General features: G+C 52.5%; 5 protein-coding genes across 5 annotated transcripts; 3 read left to right on the top strand and 2 right to left on the bottom strand.

Annotated features, from left to right (window-relative positions):
• Positions 1-23: 23 nt before the first annotated feature.
• Positions 24-2593, bottom strand: ALTATR162_LOCUS9138 (uncharacterized protein; the record flags this gene model as incomplete). Its single annotated transcript, XM_043316771.1, has 4 exons — positions 24-667; positions 715-1284; positions 1334-1795; positions 1864-2593. 4 exons carry the CDS (start codon positions 2591-2593, stop codon positions 24-26), a joined length of 2406 nt encoding a protein of 801 aa, XP_043172706.1.
• An 893-nt stretch (positions 2594-3486) lies between these two features.
• On the bottom strand, positions 3487-5251 carry ALTATR162_LOCUS9137 (uncharacterized protein; the record flags this gene model as incomplete). Its single annotated transcript, XM_043316770.1, has 4 exons — positions 3487-3756; positions 3805-4839; positions 4891-4965; positions 5027-5251. 4 exons carry the CDS (start codon positions 5249-5251, stop codon positions 3487-3489), a joined length of 1605 nt encoding a protein of 534 aa, XP_043172705.1.
• Positions 5252-5857: 606 nt separating this feature from the next.
• On the top strand, positions 5858-11712 carry ALTATR162_LOCUS9136 (uncharacterized protein; the record flags this gene model as incomplete). The annotated part of the gene is made up of 11 exons (XM_043316769.1): positions 5858-5870; positions 5926-5973; positions 6504-7313; positions 7369-7833; positions 8853-9239; positions 9365-9638; positions 9688-9804; positions 9862-10247; positions 10312-10875; positions 11053-11171; positions 11218-11712. The coding sequence occupies 11 exons, from the start codon at positions 5858-5860 to the stop codon at positions 11710-11712; spliced, it is 3678 nt and encodes a 1225-aa protein (XP_043172704.1).
• A 546-nt stretch (positions 11713-12258) lies between these two features.
• Positions 12259-13003, top strand: ALTATR162_LOCUS9135 (uncharacterized protein; the record flags this gene model as incomplete). The annotated part of the gene is made up of 2 exons (XM_043316768.1): positions 12259-12291; positions 12347-13003. 2 exons carry the CDS (start codon positions 12259-12261, stop codon positions 13001-13003), a joined length of 690 nt encoding a protein of 229 aa, XP_043172703.1.
• A 914-nt stretch (positions 13004-13917) lies between these two features.
• ALTATR162_LOCUS9134 (uncharacterized protein) lies at positions 13918-17059 on the top strand (the record flags this gene model as incomplete). Its single annotated transcript, XM_043316767.1, has 3 exons — positions 13918-14172; positions 14227-15701; positions 15751-17059. 3 exons carry the CDS (start codon positions 13918-13920, stop codon positions 17057-17059), a joined length of 3039 nt encoding a protein of 1012 aa, XP_043172702.1.
• Positions 17060-17481: the final 422 nt, after the last annotated feature.

The raw sequence follows: 17481 nt of genomic DNA, 5'->3' as shown, positions 1-17481 counted from the left end.
TCCACAAGCGCTGTAGTGACGAGCTACTCAGCACTAGTGATCCATCCCCACCATCCACCTTGTGGTAATCCAGTCTCAATGCCACAAGCTCTGCAAACCGCCACAGCAACAGCGCCCAACACACTCAGACCGCCCAGAACCTTGACGAGCACAAAGCTCTGTCTCCTCAGCTCATCACCAAAGTTGCACAGGCCAAGCGGATCCCTTGAGTCCAGTCCAACAGCTTTTGCATATCGATGACTGACCTTGCCGTTCTTCTTTTCATCACCGTGGCGAACAATCGCCCACTCGGCTCTGGGTGAACCGCCTGGTGACGCGACAATCGTGCCCTTGGACACCTCCTCGCTAACGCGCTCAAGAAGCCATTTCGCTCTGTCGTTGTTTTGGAGTTCCTCGAACCGTTCTCTTTCGTTGCGACGACTGCGCTGCAGGTCTGTTGCCCATCTTGCTATTCTTACGTCGCTGAGGCGTTGATCACTTTGTGTAGTGTTGTTGTATTTTGCCAATGAGAAGTTGCCTAGTGGCTCGAGGGTATCGGAATTGGCAAGTGAGGGGGAGGATGCGAGGAGCGGAGATTGTAGGTTCGAAGGGTAAAATGGAGATCCTGATCCTGGTACCAAGACACCCGATGGTGACGTGGCAGAGAATACTGAGGATGCTATAGAAGCTACGGAACAGGTTAGCCTGTGCAAGGTCATTTGAACGTTTACTTACAATTCATGTTGGCTCCATTGAGTCCCACTGAAGCCGTTATCGGACTACATGGTTGAGCCATACCTTGCATCATCACAGAATCTCCCGGTAGCGTTGTCCTGCGCCGCCATGCTAAGAACTTTTTTGCTGCCGAATGCCGAAGCCAGGCAATAGACTCAGGATCGAATACTTGGCTCACTAATGTAGCAAGTTCGGAAGGAAGGAGGGGTTGCACATAGTCGGGCGACATGAGCAATGATGCATCCATGTTATCATGGTCCGGCCCAGACGTCGAAGAGACTGCATAGGGAAAGGTCGGCGTAGTGAAGGGATATTCAGCTGCCTCACTTGGTGCCCCCAAAGCTGAAGTCCTAGCAACTGGAAGGCCTTGTACGGCAAGCAGTGCGTCGTCCATGGCCTTCCCAAAGAAGAATGGTCTGACAGCAGAGGTCTGCAGCCGTGCGAGGATAGAAGTTTTCAGGGCCACGACTTCCTGCGCCGAAAGAGTATCAGATTTTGCGACTACAGGTACGACGTTCGTGAACTGCGACAGTCGTTGCATGTAATCGATGTCTTTCGTTATGTCCCTGTCTATACTAGAGTCAGTAACGATTACGATACGAGCGATACTTTGGCTTACTCGGTGGTAGTAAGTATATCACAAGGTCAACTAGGAGACCCCCACTACCACTGACGACTCCAAGCACGTCATTGTCTTCTAGTGTTGTTATGGATGATGTTTGGTATAGCAGCGATTCAACGTAGTCTACCACCATGCTCATGTCTTTCTCTGCAGAGCCTTGCGAGTAGCCGGGCGTGTCTACGAAGCAGATGTTCCTCTCCAAGACCGTGTCAATACTGCTCTTTCTTCTCCGAAATACACCACTCTCTTCGGCATCCGTCCACCAATGAGGATAGGGCTTCGTACTCGCATGGATCTCAGTCACCCGTGTTGTGACTGCGTGCTCTGCTTTCCTTGTACGGGATTTAGATTTTGGTGGGCGTGGCTGCGCATACGACTGGGAAGGCGATAAGGGATCTACGTGTACGATGTCTTCGCAGACTTGAACAATGGATCGAACAAGGGAAGACTTGCCGACACCTGCGTCGCGCTATCAGTATAGTCTCTAGTACATAGAGCCATTAGCGCATATCGTAACAATCACATACCTGTTTCGCCCGCCACCATGACTCTCAGCTTGCCCATAGCTTTGCCTCTAGTTGTGAAAGGTCTCCTAGTTGGCATCTGCATCTCAGGCATGACTAGCTGTGGAAAGCTCATATTATCTTGCTGCGTCTCCACCTGGTCTTCGTCCTCTCCACTCGAGACCACGGCTTGGCTCGCGGCATCGTCCATGGTAGACTCCTCGTCGGATAGCTTGAGCGAAATTATCGATGCTGATCTGGGTGTGCTCCCCATAGCGGATGTGGGGAGCGGGGAAGGAACGTCGGCGCTCGTGGCGGGCAGTTTGAAGTGAGTGATTGTGTCATGGCTGGTAAAGTTCCTCCTAAGTTTCCGGACCGAAGTTATCCTGGATTTGTCTGGTTGCGTGGCTGAATCTGTCGAAGAACTGTGTGACTCGGATCTTGAACTCTTTGCACCCTGATGCCGTGTCTTACTAGCCTTTTCTGTCTCTGCGCCAGCTGCTGTAGTTTCTGGGCCAAAAGCAGCCTCTAGGGTATCTGCGAGACTCTGTACGCCGAAATTACTGTCTTGCTGTTTCGCTGTAGCAGTCGCACCCTGAAGAGGAGCCATGGTGTGCTCCAAATCCTCGACGCGTTTCATGACGAAGGTAGTGGGGACATTGCTCGAAGGGGCGATAGGATGATCGACGCTTGACTTGCGAGACCGCGGCTTTACAGGAGGAGGTAGGGCGTCACCGCCCAGTTGCGGTCGCATGTTTGCAGTACTCTTGGAGCATACGTCGCGGGGTGAGCAAGTACAGAAGCCCAACGGCGAGAGACCTGATCAGCCTCAATAGGGATTCCGAGTGGTGATGTGATGCACGCGACGTACGGCCCCGCTTAGCCCCGCGCGACCTACTGCAACCTTAGTCTTGCGATAGCGCGCCGGTGTCTTTTTAAGTGGAGTGGGAGGAAGAGCAAACGGTCCAAGATACCATGGTACAAAGTCGTCCTGTATGCATAAAACACAGGTTGCCGCGCCTTGGAGCTTATGGGCCGATGCTGATGCAGGCGGGCTTGCGCGTCCTCGAATCAGCTCCCAGCGTAGCGCTAGGCTAATCCTATGTCGCACTATCAGGTGACGTTATCAGCAATCACAAGACGACCTCACATTGGTTGCGGTGTGCAGTATTCGAGCATATATCATTTATTGTGTTCGTACTAGATCATCTCACGATTTGACAGCCGTTCTCCGTCTGTTCCTCTTGTCGTCAAAGCCATGCTGTACACCCGTTACACCAGCTGCCATGACATCCCTAGCCCGTAACCCAGGAACCACCAGATAGCCTTCCCTAAACATTAGGTGACCAAGAATGCGAGTGCAAAGAAGAGAATATGTTCGAAAACGGCGGAACAGATACACGCGGATACAGGAACGAAAGATGCAGAAACGAAACCACTCGCTATGCAAGGGCTCAGAACCCTAAGACGAACGCGTACGCCCAGACTTTTCCTCGAAATGAAATGACTTTTATACAAGCGCTGAAAGGGGTCGAGTACAGTACATGGCTAAAGCCGTCAGTCGTTAGGCCGTTGAGTCAAAAGAACTCAACGATGGTTAGATGAAGAATATCAAAGGAAACGAGGTATCAAGTCATCTGAATGTCCCTATGCTTCCTGAGGGGCAGCGCCACCACGAGCGCCACGCATGGGACCACCTCGACCGCGGGGTTGGAAGTTACCGCGGGGAGCTTGGCCGCCCATACCGCCACGGCCGCGAGGAGCACCACCGCGAGGGAATCCTCCTCCCCTGTTAAATTGGCCAGGGTTCTGACGGCGTTCCTCGACCTTGATCTCGATGCCGTTGATCGTGTGCGGGTTGGCAGCGACGGCAGCCTGGAATCCAGCGGGTGTCTTGAAGTCGACAAAAGCGCAGTTCTATAAAAAGTTAGTTGGGTCATGATATGGCTGGATACGTTCACTCACCTTGCCACGGCTGATGTCAAGGTACTCAATCTCGCCGTACTTAGTAAGAGCAGTCTTCAGGGCAGCGTCGTCAACCTGACTGTAGACGTTCTTGATGTAAGCGCGCTTCTGGTCGGGGTCAGTGGCAGGTCCGGCATTCTGTGCACGGGACTGCTCCTTCTTGTGTCCAGTGGCTGTTTGCCAGCCAGCGGCCTCGCCCTGGCTTGTCGCGGGGGACTGATCACGGGCAGGAGCTGAAGTCTGGCTGGAGGCAGCAGCAGCAGCGGGTTGAGTGGGAGCGGCGGTGGTGGCCTTGGGCTCCTTGGGGGCTTGTTGGGCGGCGGGGGCATTTACGACGGGAGTAGCGACCTTGTGCGCGGAGGCTGCGAGGCTGGCCCAAGTGCGAGGAGCAGCAGGCTTAGGGGGGCCAGACGGCATCGCAACGGGAGCGGCCTTTTGTGCCTTTTGTGCCTTTTGTGCGGGCGCTGGGGCAGCGGCGGCAGGCTTCTCAGACTCGGTGGTCTTCTCGGCAGCAGCTGGCTCCTCGGCAGTCTTCTCCTCGACAGCAGCAGGGGCCTCTTCCGCCGCAGGCTGCTCGATTTCCTCTGGAACCTGTTGAGCTGGTGCAGCGGGTGCAACCTCCTCAACAGACGGCTCCTCTTGCGCAGCCTGATGCAGCTTGTCGTCGACCTTGTTGAGGTCCTCCTCGCTGGTCGCGATCTCGTCGCTCTTGTTCAGGTCGGCATTCTCCGGAACGGCAGCAGTAGGGGCTGGCTCAGTGACACCGTTAGCGGGCGCGGCCTGCTCTTGCTGGTCGTCATCCTCCTCCACGGGCTCGTCGGCAAGGTAACGGAAGATATCGTTAAGGACAAAGTAGCCGTTGGTCTGCTCGGCGAGGACGAAGGTCTGGACGAAGCGCTTGTGGGGCTGGCCTTGGTTGGAGATTTCACCAATGACCTGGATGACGATGTTGGCGTCGGAGCCCTGGGAGTCGACGTTGGTGACGCGGACCTTGGTGTCCTTGAAGTCGAGCTCCTTGATGCGCTCGTTGATGGCCTATACATGCGTCAGCTTGTGTTGACTGCAAATTGGGCGTGTCTCACATACTTTCTGGCCTAGGCAGACGTTGACCTTGTCCTCCTCGACACCGGAAACATACTGGGAGCGCTTGTTGTAGAAAAGCTGCGGTTGAAGTCAGTCGCTTGTCCTAAGAGAGAAGGCTAATAGGTAGCGTGCGACTTACGTAGAGTCGGTCGGGGCTCTTGCTGAGGGTAGTGTAGTACTGTTCGACGAAGTACCAGCCAACCTCATCCTTGGGGATCTCTGAGGCAGTTGCTTGTTGTGCGGGCTGGCTGGCAGTGGGCTGCTGCGAGGGTGTGAAGTTGGAGGCGCCGGTGGAGTAGCTGTTCTCGTACTGCTGCGGCGCGTAGTTGCCGTTGACAGGGCCGGATGACTCGGTGGATGCCATATCGAATGTGAAGGTGATGGCAAGAATATGCGGCGGGAAGTAGGGCGAGATGCAATTCGTTTGCGCGAAATGCAGTGGGGTGGGAGGTACGCGAGGTAGAAGATAGGCGCCTAGATGCTAAGACGGCAAGTCAATGTTAGTAGTGTAAAAAGCTGCCATCGGGCTATTTGCGCATACCGGGCCGTTGTCACAGAGATGGAAGGGAATCCGTCCGAGATTGGGGAATACGTGGGCGTGGAGATGACGGTCGGCGGATTAGATGGCGGAATATACGAAGCTCCCTAGAGGCTATGAGAGAGATGGAATCAGGGTAGTAGGAGACTGGGAGCAGGTTGGCCGGTTGTGCGCGTGCAAGCAGAGTGCTAGTGAGGACCACACTGATTCGGAAGGCAAAATCAATTGGAAGGGCCGCGAACCAAGTCTGTGCGTTTGCCCGATCAAGCGAACCTGTCCTGCACCTCACTATGTCATCTCTCTACCATCTGTCTCGACGCCTCAACGTCTAGACGACTTTTGATCAAACCAACTCTTGCAAAAAGGGTATTTGGTAGCTTGCTGTGTACTTTCAGCCATCGAACAGAAATCGCAGCCACTGTTAGGCTGCGCATGATCAATGCCCGTATGGATTCCAGTATGTCGCGGTCTCATTGAAACATGTGCTGATCTGAGCGTAGATTTTTATTTCGCAGTTATACCTAGTACTGACTCACCTTTACATCGCTGTATGTATATATGGGGCGCACGTTCAGTATAATGGTACTGTGTCGGACGTGACCTCGGAGATGATGGCATCTCCGACATGTGCGCAGTATCGATGTCCGCTACACGCATTAGGCTCCGAATCCTTCACATTCTAACACCGAGCTCGCAAACAAAACGCCTTGAAAATCCGAGGAGGTTGCCTGAAGTATGAGTCACTAAGTCCGTAGTGGTTGCTGCTTTTGTTGTTGCGATATTGCGCACGTTGTAGGTGTACCACGTTACTGGCTCGGCGTGTCGGTCTGATACCAAGGCGAGTGCCGAGACCGAGCAGCCCTACATGTGAGCCTACCCAGATTGGGACTCTCTCTATGATTTACAACCATCCACAGTAAGGAGCAAGCGCTGCTACGCCTCTTGCCGGCAACCTCACAGACCAATACTTAATCATGTCCCGACCCAACTTTCCAAGGTTTGTGTCACCAGCGCCCTCACTCTTACTCTCCAATTTCACAATTACCTGGTCTCACAATGTCACAAACGACAAGCTCAGTGGCCTCTTTCCACGAGGAAAAGGCACGACTGCCCCGTACCGATATCGAACAACCGCCAGCACCCGTGAATGAAAAGCAACCCGACACGACCGAGCCTACAGCGGCTGTAAGCCCATTTCATCCAAGTCAATTTCCTGACGGCGGCAGGGATGCTTATCTGTGTCTGCTCGGAGGCTTTTGCTGTCTCTTTTGCTCATTCGGTTGGCTGAACTGTGTTGGAGTGTTCCAGAGCTATTACGAGCGGAACCAACTCAGTGATTATTCGCCTTCTACCATCGCATGGATAGCCTCTCTCGAGATCTTCGTCATGTTTGCGCCTGGGCCTATCGTCGGTTTCATCTATGATAACTACGGTCCCAAATACATACTGCTATTTGGTACCTTCTTCCATGTCCTTGGTCTCATGATGACGAGCCTCTGCACCGAGTATTGGCACTTCGTTCTCGCTCAAGGAATCTGCAGCCCCCTGGGCCTGAACTGCATCTTCCAGGCGGGAACGAGCACCATTCCTACATGGTTTTTCAAGAAGAGAGGGCTTGCATACGGAGTCATGGCCGCTGGCAGTGGGCTAGGTGGCATCATATTCCCAATCATGGCAACGCATCTCATCCCCGAAATTGGCTATGCTTGGACGATGAGGACAATAGCCTTCCTCATCCTCGGCATGATGGGTATCGCTTTCCTCACTGTCAAGTCTCGTCTACCACCAAGGCCTAGGAAATTCGAAGTCAAGGTGTTTCTGGAGCCCTTCAAGGACACTCGCTTCATCCTACTGACGATTGCGTCATTCTTGTTCTTCATGGGAATGTGTAAGCGAACTCATTTACAAACCGCACGCAAGAAATCTACTAACTCAACGTCTAGTTATACCCATCAATTTCATCGAGGTTGAAGCCATGTCGGATGGAATGTCGACTCGCTTGGCTGGATATCTTCTAGCTGTCCTCAACGCCGCCAGTATCTTTGGCCGTATCATTCCCGGTGCCCTCGCAGATAAGGTCGGCAAATTCAACATGCAATCACTCTGGTGCCTGGTAGCTGGCATTCTCGTCCTCGCACTGGCTCTCCCCGCATCAAGCAATGCAGCATACATCACCTTCGCCGCTCTCTACGGATTCTCTTCCGGTGCTTTCGTATCGCTATTGCCAGCTCAGATAGCACATATCTCGAAGGTTGAACAGATTGGAATCCGTGTTGGTGTTATATTTGCTTGCATCTCGTTTGCGGGCTTGGTCGGTAGCCCAATTGCAGGAGCTATTGTCGATAAGAACAGTGGACATTACTGGGGACTAAATGTCTTCTCGGGTGTCATGCTGATGGCAGGATCGAGTATGTATATAGTGACGAGGATGTACATTGCGGATTGGAGGGTGTTGGCACTAGTTTAGTGGCTGGTTGAGTTACAAACTTCCTCTGTAATTCTATGTGTACAGTATGCATTAGACTATCAGAACACGCTAGTCATAGACCAAGATCCCATCTGCTTCCAAAGGTGCATTGCTTACAACAAGATGTAAGGTTTTCAGGGTCTACTTCGGTGTTGTGCATGAGTTCGAAGATGCGACTGGCTTCTTAGTGCGAGTCCGGATGTTTAACTCCGTAGAGGGAACGCACAGACCATGGACTCCGCGGTTGTCACCCGCTCGACAGCACCAGCACCGTCCCGTTCCGCACTTCACCACGACACAAGACAAATCATGTCCACTCGTCTGGATACGAGTTATCCTCGTGCAATTCATCAGCGTAAGCTCGCTGAGTCATGGGCAGGGCGACCGGTCTGACAAAGCAGGGGTCCCAAGGTTGTCCGTTGTACGAAGGGTTGTACGCTTCGCACATCGTTTTGTACATCAACTTTCATGACCTTCCATGGTTGTACGCACTACACACTGTTCACTTTCTACTTGACTTCGCTTAAACTTCTTTTATCGTTCTACCGCACTCCATCGTACCTAGATTGTCGTACAAACAGGTAAAATCAAGCAGAACTGGAAGACTTGGTGAAGGGTGTTGTGCGACCGCCCATCATACGCAGGACACTAGGGAGAAGGCCATGCCTAAACAGCGCCAGACCTGTACGCGATGCTCTCAAAGACGGCAGAAGTGCGATCGAAAATCGCCATGTACGAGATGTGTGCAGAATAACGAAGGTCATCTATGCACTACCAAGTGGGTCAACGGGTACAACCCGAACGTTCATCGCAAATACCCCAGGAAGCTCTCGGCAGCTAGTGGAAGCGAAACTTCTTCATCTGTTCCCTCCCCTAATGCGGGTACCCAGGCGACGCTGCTACCCTCAATACCTTTACCCACACCAGAGGCTCATTCGATTGGGCTACAGCCCCCTGCAGCTGCAGCATGGCGAAACAGCTTACCTGATATCACAATCGGGGCAATATTGAAGGAGAAAGACGCAGATGCGAATCAGACTCTTTTCGAGAAGAGTTTCCACTACGCCAGATCGAAAGGAGCGCTACGAGATGGAACGATCGGACCCCACTCCCTTGCAAGCTCTTACTCGAATGCAGCGAGAGTAGTGGAGACGCAATATCTACAGTCCATTCTGCCATCGAAAGATAGGCTAATGCTCATCGTGGACTATTATGCGGAATACATGATGTACTGGAATGGTGGCATTTACCATGCGCCAAGTTTTCGAAGAAAGTTGCTCGATGCCTATGGTCAGTCGTCTGAGCTCAATATGCAGAGTCTTGACTGGAGATGGACAGCGCTTTTGTGTAAGTCGTTTCACTTCCGAACGATGCAGGAATACTCCATATAGCATGCTCTCGCTGTGAGGGGTTCCGATATGATACTTGACGTCGTCTTCGCCATCGGAAGCTGCTAATCTCAAGTGTGATAGTCGCTATACTCTCGTCCAGTATCATCGGCTCTTCAGAAGGAGCTTCCGTTTCCTGGGGCTTCTCAGTCGACGACAAGGTCCAGCTGGCACGCTTATGGGGCGCAGCATCGGTCTCATGCTTGAATCTCGGTAATTACACATCGCAATACAGCATTTACTCGGTACAGACGATCTATATCATGCACGCGTATGAACATCTGGTCGGCTCGACAAACCAATGGGTCGCTTTGCGTAGCGTTGGAGTTATAATTGCGAAAGGACTGGGTTTGCATAAGTAGGTGGTACAGATCCCCAAAAGAGAACCCCGATAACCGATTAGCTAGACTTGGGCCCCATCCCGACGATGAGAGGATAACTGAACTGGACCCGGTTCAGAAGGAAGCCTTCATCGAGCGCGAAATTGGCCGAAGAGTCTGGTACGGAGTCGTCTGCCAGGAGTGGTATGTCTACAGCCCAGTCGAGATGATTTATCAAAAGTGAACTGACCAGCGCTGTAGGTTGTGTTGTACTTCACAGTCCGCTTACATACTGACTCTCCAATGGCGTCATTTTACGAGCGCAAGACCACGCGAATTAGACGAAGAAACTATGACGCCTATCACCGATACAACGACCCCAACAATTACAAGCGTCATGACCTACTTCTTTGACTATGCCGCGGTGCTTCTCGATGTTCACAACGCTATGGTGGAGCTTCTGGATAAGGATGATGCTACCAAATATGCCGCGACACTCAAATATGACGGCGAGATGCGCGCCGCGTGTACGGAAAAGGTGCCGAAATGTCTCTCGCCTCGGACGCCACACAATCCCAACTGGCCTCGATGGGTCACGTGGGCCAAAAGATTGCACCAGGCGTCCGTCAATCATAAGATCATCATGAGTGAGTGACCAATACATACAACACGCCTGTGAAACTTATACTGACTCTATCAACCTATATTCAGTCCACCAGAATTTCTTGAGCAAAAGCTTCAAGGATGTACGCTACACATACAGCAGGTGGGCCTGTATGAGCGCTGCACAGAAAATCATCGACTTTTACAATACCCGGGACGCCCAAGAGCCGCAGTGGTGGGTTGAGCAAGCTTTTGTCGTCACCGCTGGTATCTGCATGGTATTGGAGCTCTTCCATCGCGTTGAGTCAGATGGCGAAGCGCAGGAATACCATTTATACGTAAAGAGAGCCGTCAGGTTCTTGCAGCTGTTCTGCACATCGAGTGTTGCAGTGCATGGCGTCCGTCTCCTCATGTCACTCTTACAGGAGTACGAGAAGCTCAAGGAAGGGTCGAGCGCGAAGACTACACCATCAATGGACACGACAGCCTCACAACCCTGTTCCTGTGTCTCTGACAGCATGACCGACATCTCCATACCTGACGCTTCCTGCGTGACCCATCAGCCACCTCTGGATCCCGAAATACCGTTTTCTTTCGATGACCCGACAATGTTCAATTTCGATATCGACGGGCTGGGCTTCGAAGACTTGATGGACTATCTTCCTTTTGAAGGTTCATTGAACAGTAACGTCTTCCATGCCAGCATGTTGTCAGCGAACGGATGGCCGACGTGGTAGCTTTTTCTTCGTGAACAATCGCACTTGCATATGTTCGCGCTGGTTCCTTCCCGGTGGCACGCAAGTGGTCTGACACCGGAATAGCTCCTTCCCTATCGACCACGTCACCTAGTTCAGGGTGCAAACGGACGCTATTCCACTGGTTTACGAAATCAACTTGAGACCACAACTAGCCCTGCACGCGATACCTCTGTATACTCCCGACTGCACTGCGCAAAATTACTCAACAATGTAAGGCACAGCGTAGCCCATTGCAAACATGCGCTAACACGGAAAGTCCGTCAACGACGCCATCATGTCTCAAGATCCCGATCTCGACAAGATATTCGTGCTCGATGCATTGAGCAGCGGCCTCAACATATCCATGGCAGAACTCCTCAGTATTCTCGGCCGACAAGCCCCAATTTCGAATCTTCTGCTTCAGCCCGTCATCAGACCGCAGCAGCTTCCCATGACCACGACCCTGCTTTCCGTACCGAGCATTCATTCACAACAGAAAGCAGCAGTGCATCAGACGATGGCACAAGTAGGGGAGCCACAGATAATGAGGAAGGAGTTCCTGATCACGTACTGGATCGCCTTGAGTCTTGTTAGCGCACTCGCTATATCGGCAGTCTGGACAAAGGTACACATGGCGGCACAGAAGGGCCACAAGAAATTCGAACCCAGAAAGCCTATGTCGGACGTTGAGAGGTGGCACGAGCAGCGTCAAAAGGCACGCGATGCATCCGTGCAGATGGGACAGGTTGATGACCAGGCCCCCGCCACATAACAGTGCGGTCAGACATTGAGCGGCGGATATGGTTTCCCGATGCATGAGGCCTTCACTGGCAACGTCTCTGCGTGTCTTGTTCTTCCGCATGGTCAATGGAAATTCAGCGGATGGCTTACAGTGATACATGACACCACATACAAAACATGAATATTGTCCAGACTTTATCTATCGCTTCTCATCTTTTAGTCGCCTATTTCTTGCTATTCCAGATGCACGAAGCTTGTTTTTAACAAGCCAAACCTTTTACTAACGATATGTCCCAAAGATTTTCGCTAGGCTTTTGTCCATAGAGATTTAAGATTAAAGACAACGTATTCTTCAAAATACACTATAGTTTTGCGTACAACTCATAAGAAACGAGCGTCTGCGTAGTGAAATCGCATAAACCAGTCAAACCTCGGCAACTCTTCATACCCCACACGCGTCGATCTCCCGCCATGCATGCTACTATCATTACAATCTACCATATCTCAAGATCTGATCTCGCAACCGGTCTCGAGCTAGCAATAGAATATTGTTTTATTTACACATAGGGTGGAAAAGATGAAGGCAATCCACATAGACCAATTCGTCTCGGTAAGCACACCCACCTACCTACAACATCCCTCCCCAATTAATACCACCTACCCAGAGCGTCGCAGATCTTGCGTCATCTACCATCCCATCCCCAACTCCCAAATCACCCCAAGATCTCCACATCAAAATCACCCACGCAGCCATCACACACGTCGACCTCCTCTACGCTCAAGGCCTGCATCAAAACAATCGTAGACACGTTCAACCCCCCTTCACCCTCGGCACAGAGTTTTCGGGAATCGTGACCCGTAGCCCAGAAACCTCTTCTTTCAAACCCGGTACCCGTGTTTTCGGCGGTGGTCTAGGTACTTACGCAGAGGAGATATGCGTTCCTGAACATGCCATTCGCCGTGTACCATGTCAATGGACGAACGCTGAAGCGTGTGCGGTAGGTGCCAGCGGCGCGGTTAGCTACGGTGCTCTACTCTCTGTTGCGCAACTCGAAGCCGGAGAGACGGTACTTGTGCTCGGTGCTAGTGGTGGGTTAGGTGTCATGGCTGTACAGATTGCGAAAGCGGTTGGCTGTAAGGTTATCGCAGTTGTTGGTGGGAAAGAGAAAGCTGAGGTTGTTAGAGGAATTGGCGCGGACGTTATCGTGGATTATCGGGATGAAGGGTGGGAAAATACGGTTAAAAAGGCGAGTGAGGGTGGAGAGGGGTGGATGTTGTGTATGATGGCATTGGGGCTGTGGAGAGTGGAATTAGGTGTCTGAAGTATCGGGGCAGGTTGGTTGTTGTTGGGTTTGCGGCTAGGGGTGGGAGGGTGGAGAGTGTGAGGATGAATCGGGTTCTGCTTAAAGGTGTTGCGGTATTTGGTTATGTAAGTTTTGAGCTTTTGTTGACCTTCTCTGGTCGTGAGAGTGGCTTGCTAATAGAGGGTAGCGGTTTGGAGAAGACGGACGAAGAGATCCACAAAGAACACGGGATGTTTGGGATGGCTTCATGAAGCTGGTTGAGGATGGCATGATACAGCCTGTCATCTACAAGGAGGACTACTGGGGGCTAGAGGCGGTTAGTAGGGCGTTGGAGGATGTGAAGGCGCGGAAGGCCTGGGGGAGGTCGGTAGTAAGGATATGTGAGGGAGAAGAAAAAGACAATAGTGGACGGAAAGCGAGGTTGTAATATAACGAGGCATTCCATTACTATTCAAGATATTCATTCCAGGCTTCGTTTCACGATCAGAGGGTCGCGACTGCCTGTTGTGGAAAGTTCCGGTGGCACATAATAAACATGCCAATCTACAGTTGTTATCCTGCTGTAATGTGAACATGTCGGATCTCCACCTTGTTGAATATATAAAGCTCACGCGTCCCACTCGCCCCTTCTGGAGGCGTCGTGGCGTCGAGGTAACGACGGCGCACGGACCCTTGCGGCGCGCCGGATTAGCGCGGTTTCTTTGGATGGACCTGGTCCGACGTTCCCAAGTTTAAAACAAACCCGTCTCCATCGACGCTTGACGTCTGCTCTCCTTCTCCTTGTTATTCCTCTCCAACTGCGCGCTGACCTCTCAAATCGATCAGCGGTCAGCCTCAACCTCACGCTAGTCTGATCGCCGCGGTCACACCCCCGAGCTTCGCGACAGCTTTAAGAAGGAGACGTCCATTTATCACGACACCTACTCGCAACTATGGCGTCTTACGGCAGCGACCCCGAGGAGGAGGAAGATGATTTCAACCCGGCACCTGAAATTGACGAAGATGACGTCGCGCCAACCAACAAGGCCTCGCGCAGGCCTGCAGACGAAGACGAAGAGGATGAAGTCGATGCGCCGAACCGGATGGGCAATGACGACGAAGATGAAGAGGGTGGCGGCATAGATGTCGACGATGACGACGACGATGAAGAGGATGACGAAGAAGATGAAGACGACGAGGATGTTGTCGTATGTCTCCATAGGAGTACTTCATTCACGCTATTTAGTTGCTGACTATTATAGGCCCGACCTGCGAAGCGGAGAAAGAAGGCGAAGCGCAATATGTTCATTGATGTCGAAGCCGAAGTCGATGAAGACGAAGAAGAAGAGGAAGAGGGCGACGATGAAGGTGTTGATGAAGTCCACCCCGACGACCTCCTCGAGCCCACGGGCGCCGATCTCGACGACCGCCACCACCGCGAACTTGACATGCGCCGTGAAGTCAACGCACAAAAGGACGTTGAAGAACTCGCCAAGGAATTCGACGAGAAGTATAGGCGGCGTGAAATGCAGAGCGCTCGTCGTGGTGGTGCTGGTGCCGTTCCTCTGGCCCTACCCACAGTCGACGACCCGTCTATCTGGGGTTGCAAGTGCCGTCCTGGAAAGGAGCGCGAGATCGTTATGGCCATTCAAAAGCGCCTTGACGAGAAGATGCGCGCAGGCCAGCCAATTCAGGTCTACTCCGCCTTTGAGCGAGGTCCTACTGGACCCCAGTCTGGTTTCCTCTACGTGGAAGCCGACTCGAAGCAGGCTGTTGTTGAGCTGATTGAGGGTATCCAGAATGTCTTCATGGGCTCTGGTCAATTCTCGATTCCTCCAAAAGAGCGTCCAGATCTGCTCCGCAAGAAGAAGCGCGCGCCATTGGAAGTCGGCAAGTTTGTGCGCATGTTGCGTCCCCCTACATACAAGGGCGATCTCGCAAAAGTCGTGGAGGTCTCAACTAACGGTCTTGACTGTGTCGTACAACTCGTACCACGTCTGGATTACGGCCTGAACGATGATGCTAACGCCGCCGTCGACAACAAGCGCAAGCGCGGTTTCTTTGGTCGGCAGACCGAGCGTCCACCTGCGAAGCTCTTCAACGAAGCCGAAGCGAAGAAGCGACACATGAAGCATCTCAGCATGACCGGATCTGGCAATCAAAGAGCATACACATACAAGGGCGAGGACTACCAGAATGGTTTCCTGATCAAGGAAGTCAAGGTCAACTGGGTCAGCACTGAAAAGGTTAACCCTAAAATGGAGGAGTTGCAGTTCTTCGCAATCCAAAATGCGGATGGCACAGAGACAATGGATCTTTTGGCCGTACAGGCCGCGCAAAAGGCCGCAGACTCTGGCTCTGCTTTCGCTGCAGGAGATAACGTCGAGATCTACACCGGTGAACAGAAGGGCATCCGCGGTACTACTGTCACAGTAATAGGTGACATTCTTACACTCCGAGTCAGCGAAGGCGATCTTAGGGGCAGGAGGATTGACGCTCCTGTCAAGACTCTACGGAAGCTCTTCCGAGATGGTGACCACGTCAAGGTCATCGGTGGCAGCAAGTACGTCGACGAAGTTGGTCTAGTCACCAGAATCAAGGATGATAAGATCACCTTGCTTTGTGACTCTACTCAGCAGGAAATCACGGTCTTTAGTAAGGACCTGAAGCGCGCTGCTGATTCGGCAAACGTCGGCGCCGATTCGAACTTTGATCTCTACGACTTCGTACAAATTGAGTAAGTCCTTTCTCCTGCCACTCCAAGATGATCTACTAACAGTCCATAGTGCCTCAACCATCGGTTGCGTTGTCCGTGTGGACCGAGAAGTCCTAAGAATCGTCGATCAACAGGGCGATGTTCGCACGCTCCTCCATACACAGGTTTCACAAATTGTCGGCAGGAACAAGCATGCTGTAGCAACCGACCGCGACGGTTCCGAGATCCGACACGAGGACGATGTCAAGGAATACGGAGGCGAAGGCCGTCAAGGCAAGGTTCTCTACATTCACCGTGGTACACTCTTCGTCCGCAATCGCGAGCTAGTCGAGAACCAGGGCATCTTCGTGGTTCGGAGCAACAACGTTGTCACCATGGCAGCAAAGAGTGGTCGCGCTCAAGCACAAGGCCCAGATCTTAGTGGCATCAACCCTGCCCTAAACGCAGGAGCGAACGGCAACGCGAGCGCTATGCCTCCCCCTCGCGCTTCGTTCGGCCGTGACAAGCTCATTGGCAAGACCGTCGTTATTCGAAAGGGTGCCTATAAGGGTTTGTTGGGTATCGTTAAAGATACCATGAACGACGAAGCCCGTATTGAGCTGCACACAAAGAACAAGCAGGTCTCAGTAAAGAAGGAGCTCCTCACTATCAAGGACCCTATTACTGGCCAAAGTGTGGAGATTGGAGGCAAGTTCCCCAACCGCTCGCGTGGAGGCTACTCAGGCGGTCAAACAAGCTACGGTGGTGCAGCTGGTGGACGAACACCTGGCTGGGGCAGTTCTGGTGGTGGTGGCCGTACACCTGGATGGGGCGGCGGTGGTGGTGGTCGCACACCTGGCTGGGGAGGTGGTGCCGCCGCCGGAGGCCGCACGCCTGGTTGGGGTGGTGATGGTGGACGCACTGCTTATGGCGGAGGAGACGGATCACGGACTGCTTATGGCGGTGGTGATGGCTCTCGAACAGCTTACGGCGGCGCAACTGCTTATGGAGGCGCCACATCTTACGGTGGAGCGACAGCATACGGCGGCAATGACGGAAACCGTACTGCTTATGGTGGCTTCAACTCAGGTAGTCGTACACCTGGTTGGGGTGGCTCGGGAGGAAACACTACCTCGAAATCTGGTGGTCTCTCTGCTCCTACGCCAGGCGCATACAACGCCCCAACGCCTGGTGCTTACGCCGCACCTACTCCTGGTGGTTATGGTGCATACTCTGCGCCTACGCCAGGAGGACCACCTATGGATGCTCCTACACCTGGCAACTATGCTGCGCCCACACCTGGTGATACATCGGGTGGTCGATATGGTCTTGCGGCGCCTACACCAGGTGCGTGGGATGCCGCAACGCCAGCACCTAGTGGTGATCCTGGGTACGACTAGAGACCTGGTCTCCTGTGTAAGATAAATAGGCAGTCGCTGCGAGAGTCAGTTTGTGCCAGACCGCTAAGTCAGAGGGTCCTGCGCAAGGCAGATGGTATAGGATTCTTTTAATCTGTTTATTGCATTGCTGGAGTTGGCAAAACTGGATATTTTAAAGTCAGATTACAATTCCAACTATTTCTTCCATCAGCATATGGCTACTGTCTTTCGTCATGAAACCCAGTTACAGTAGCTCAAACTGGTTCTCCCTGATTTTGTCCTTTGAATGTTGACTTCAGTGGACCGGCTTATTGTTGACCGGTCCATAGTGAAATCGCTGCTCTCAGGGTTTTTCATTAGCTGTAAATGTCCCACTCAAATCTTGAGATTCTCCTCCACCCTGCTTATTTCTTATGTATCTATATTTTGGTTTATCATTATTG

This window comes from Alternaria atra (assembly GCF_907166805.1).
Source record: "Alternaria atra isolate CS162 genome assembly, contig: 29, whole genome shotgun sequence".
NCBI lineage: Eukaryota > Fungi > Ascomycota > Dothideomycetes > Pleosporales > Pleosporaceae > Alternaria > Alternaria atra.
Note: the sequence above shows the minus strand (reverse complement) of the source record. Positions and strands in the feature narration are given on the sequence as shown.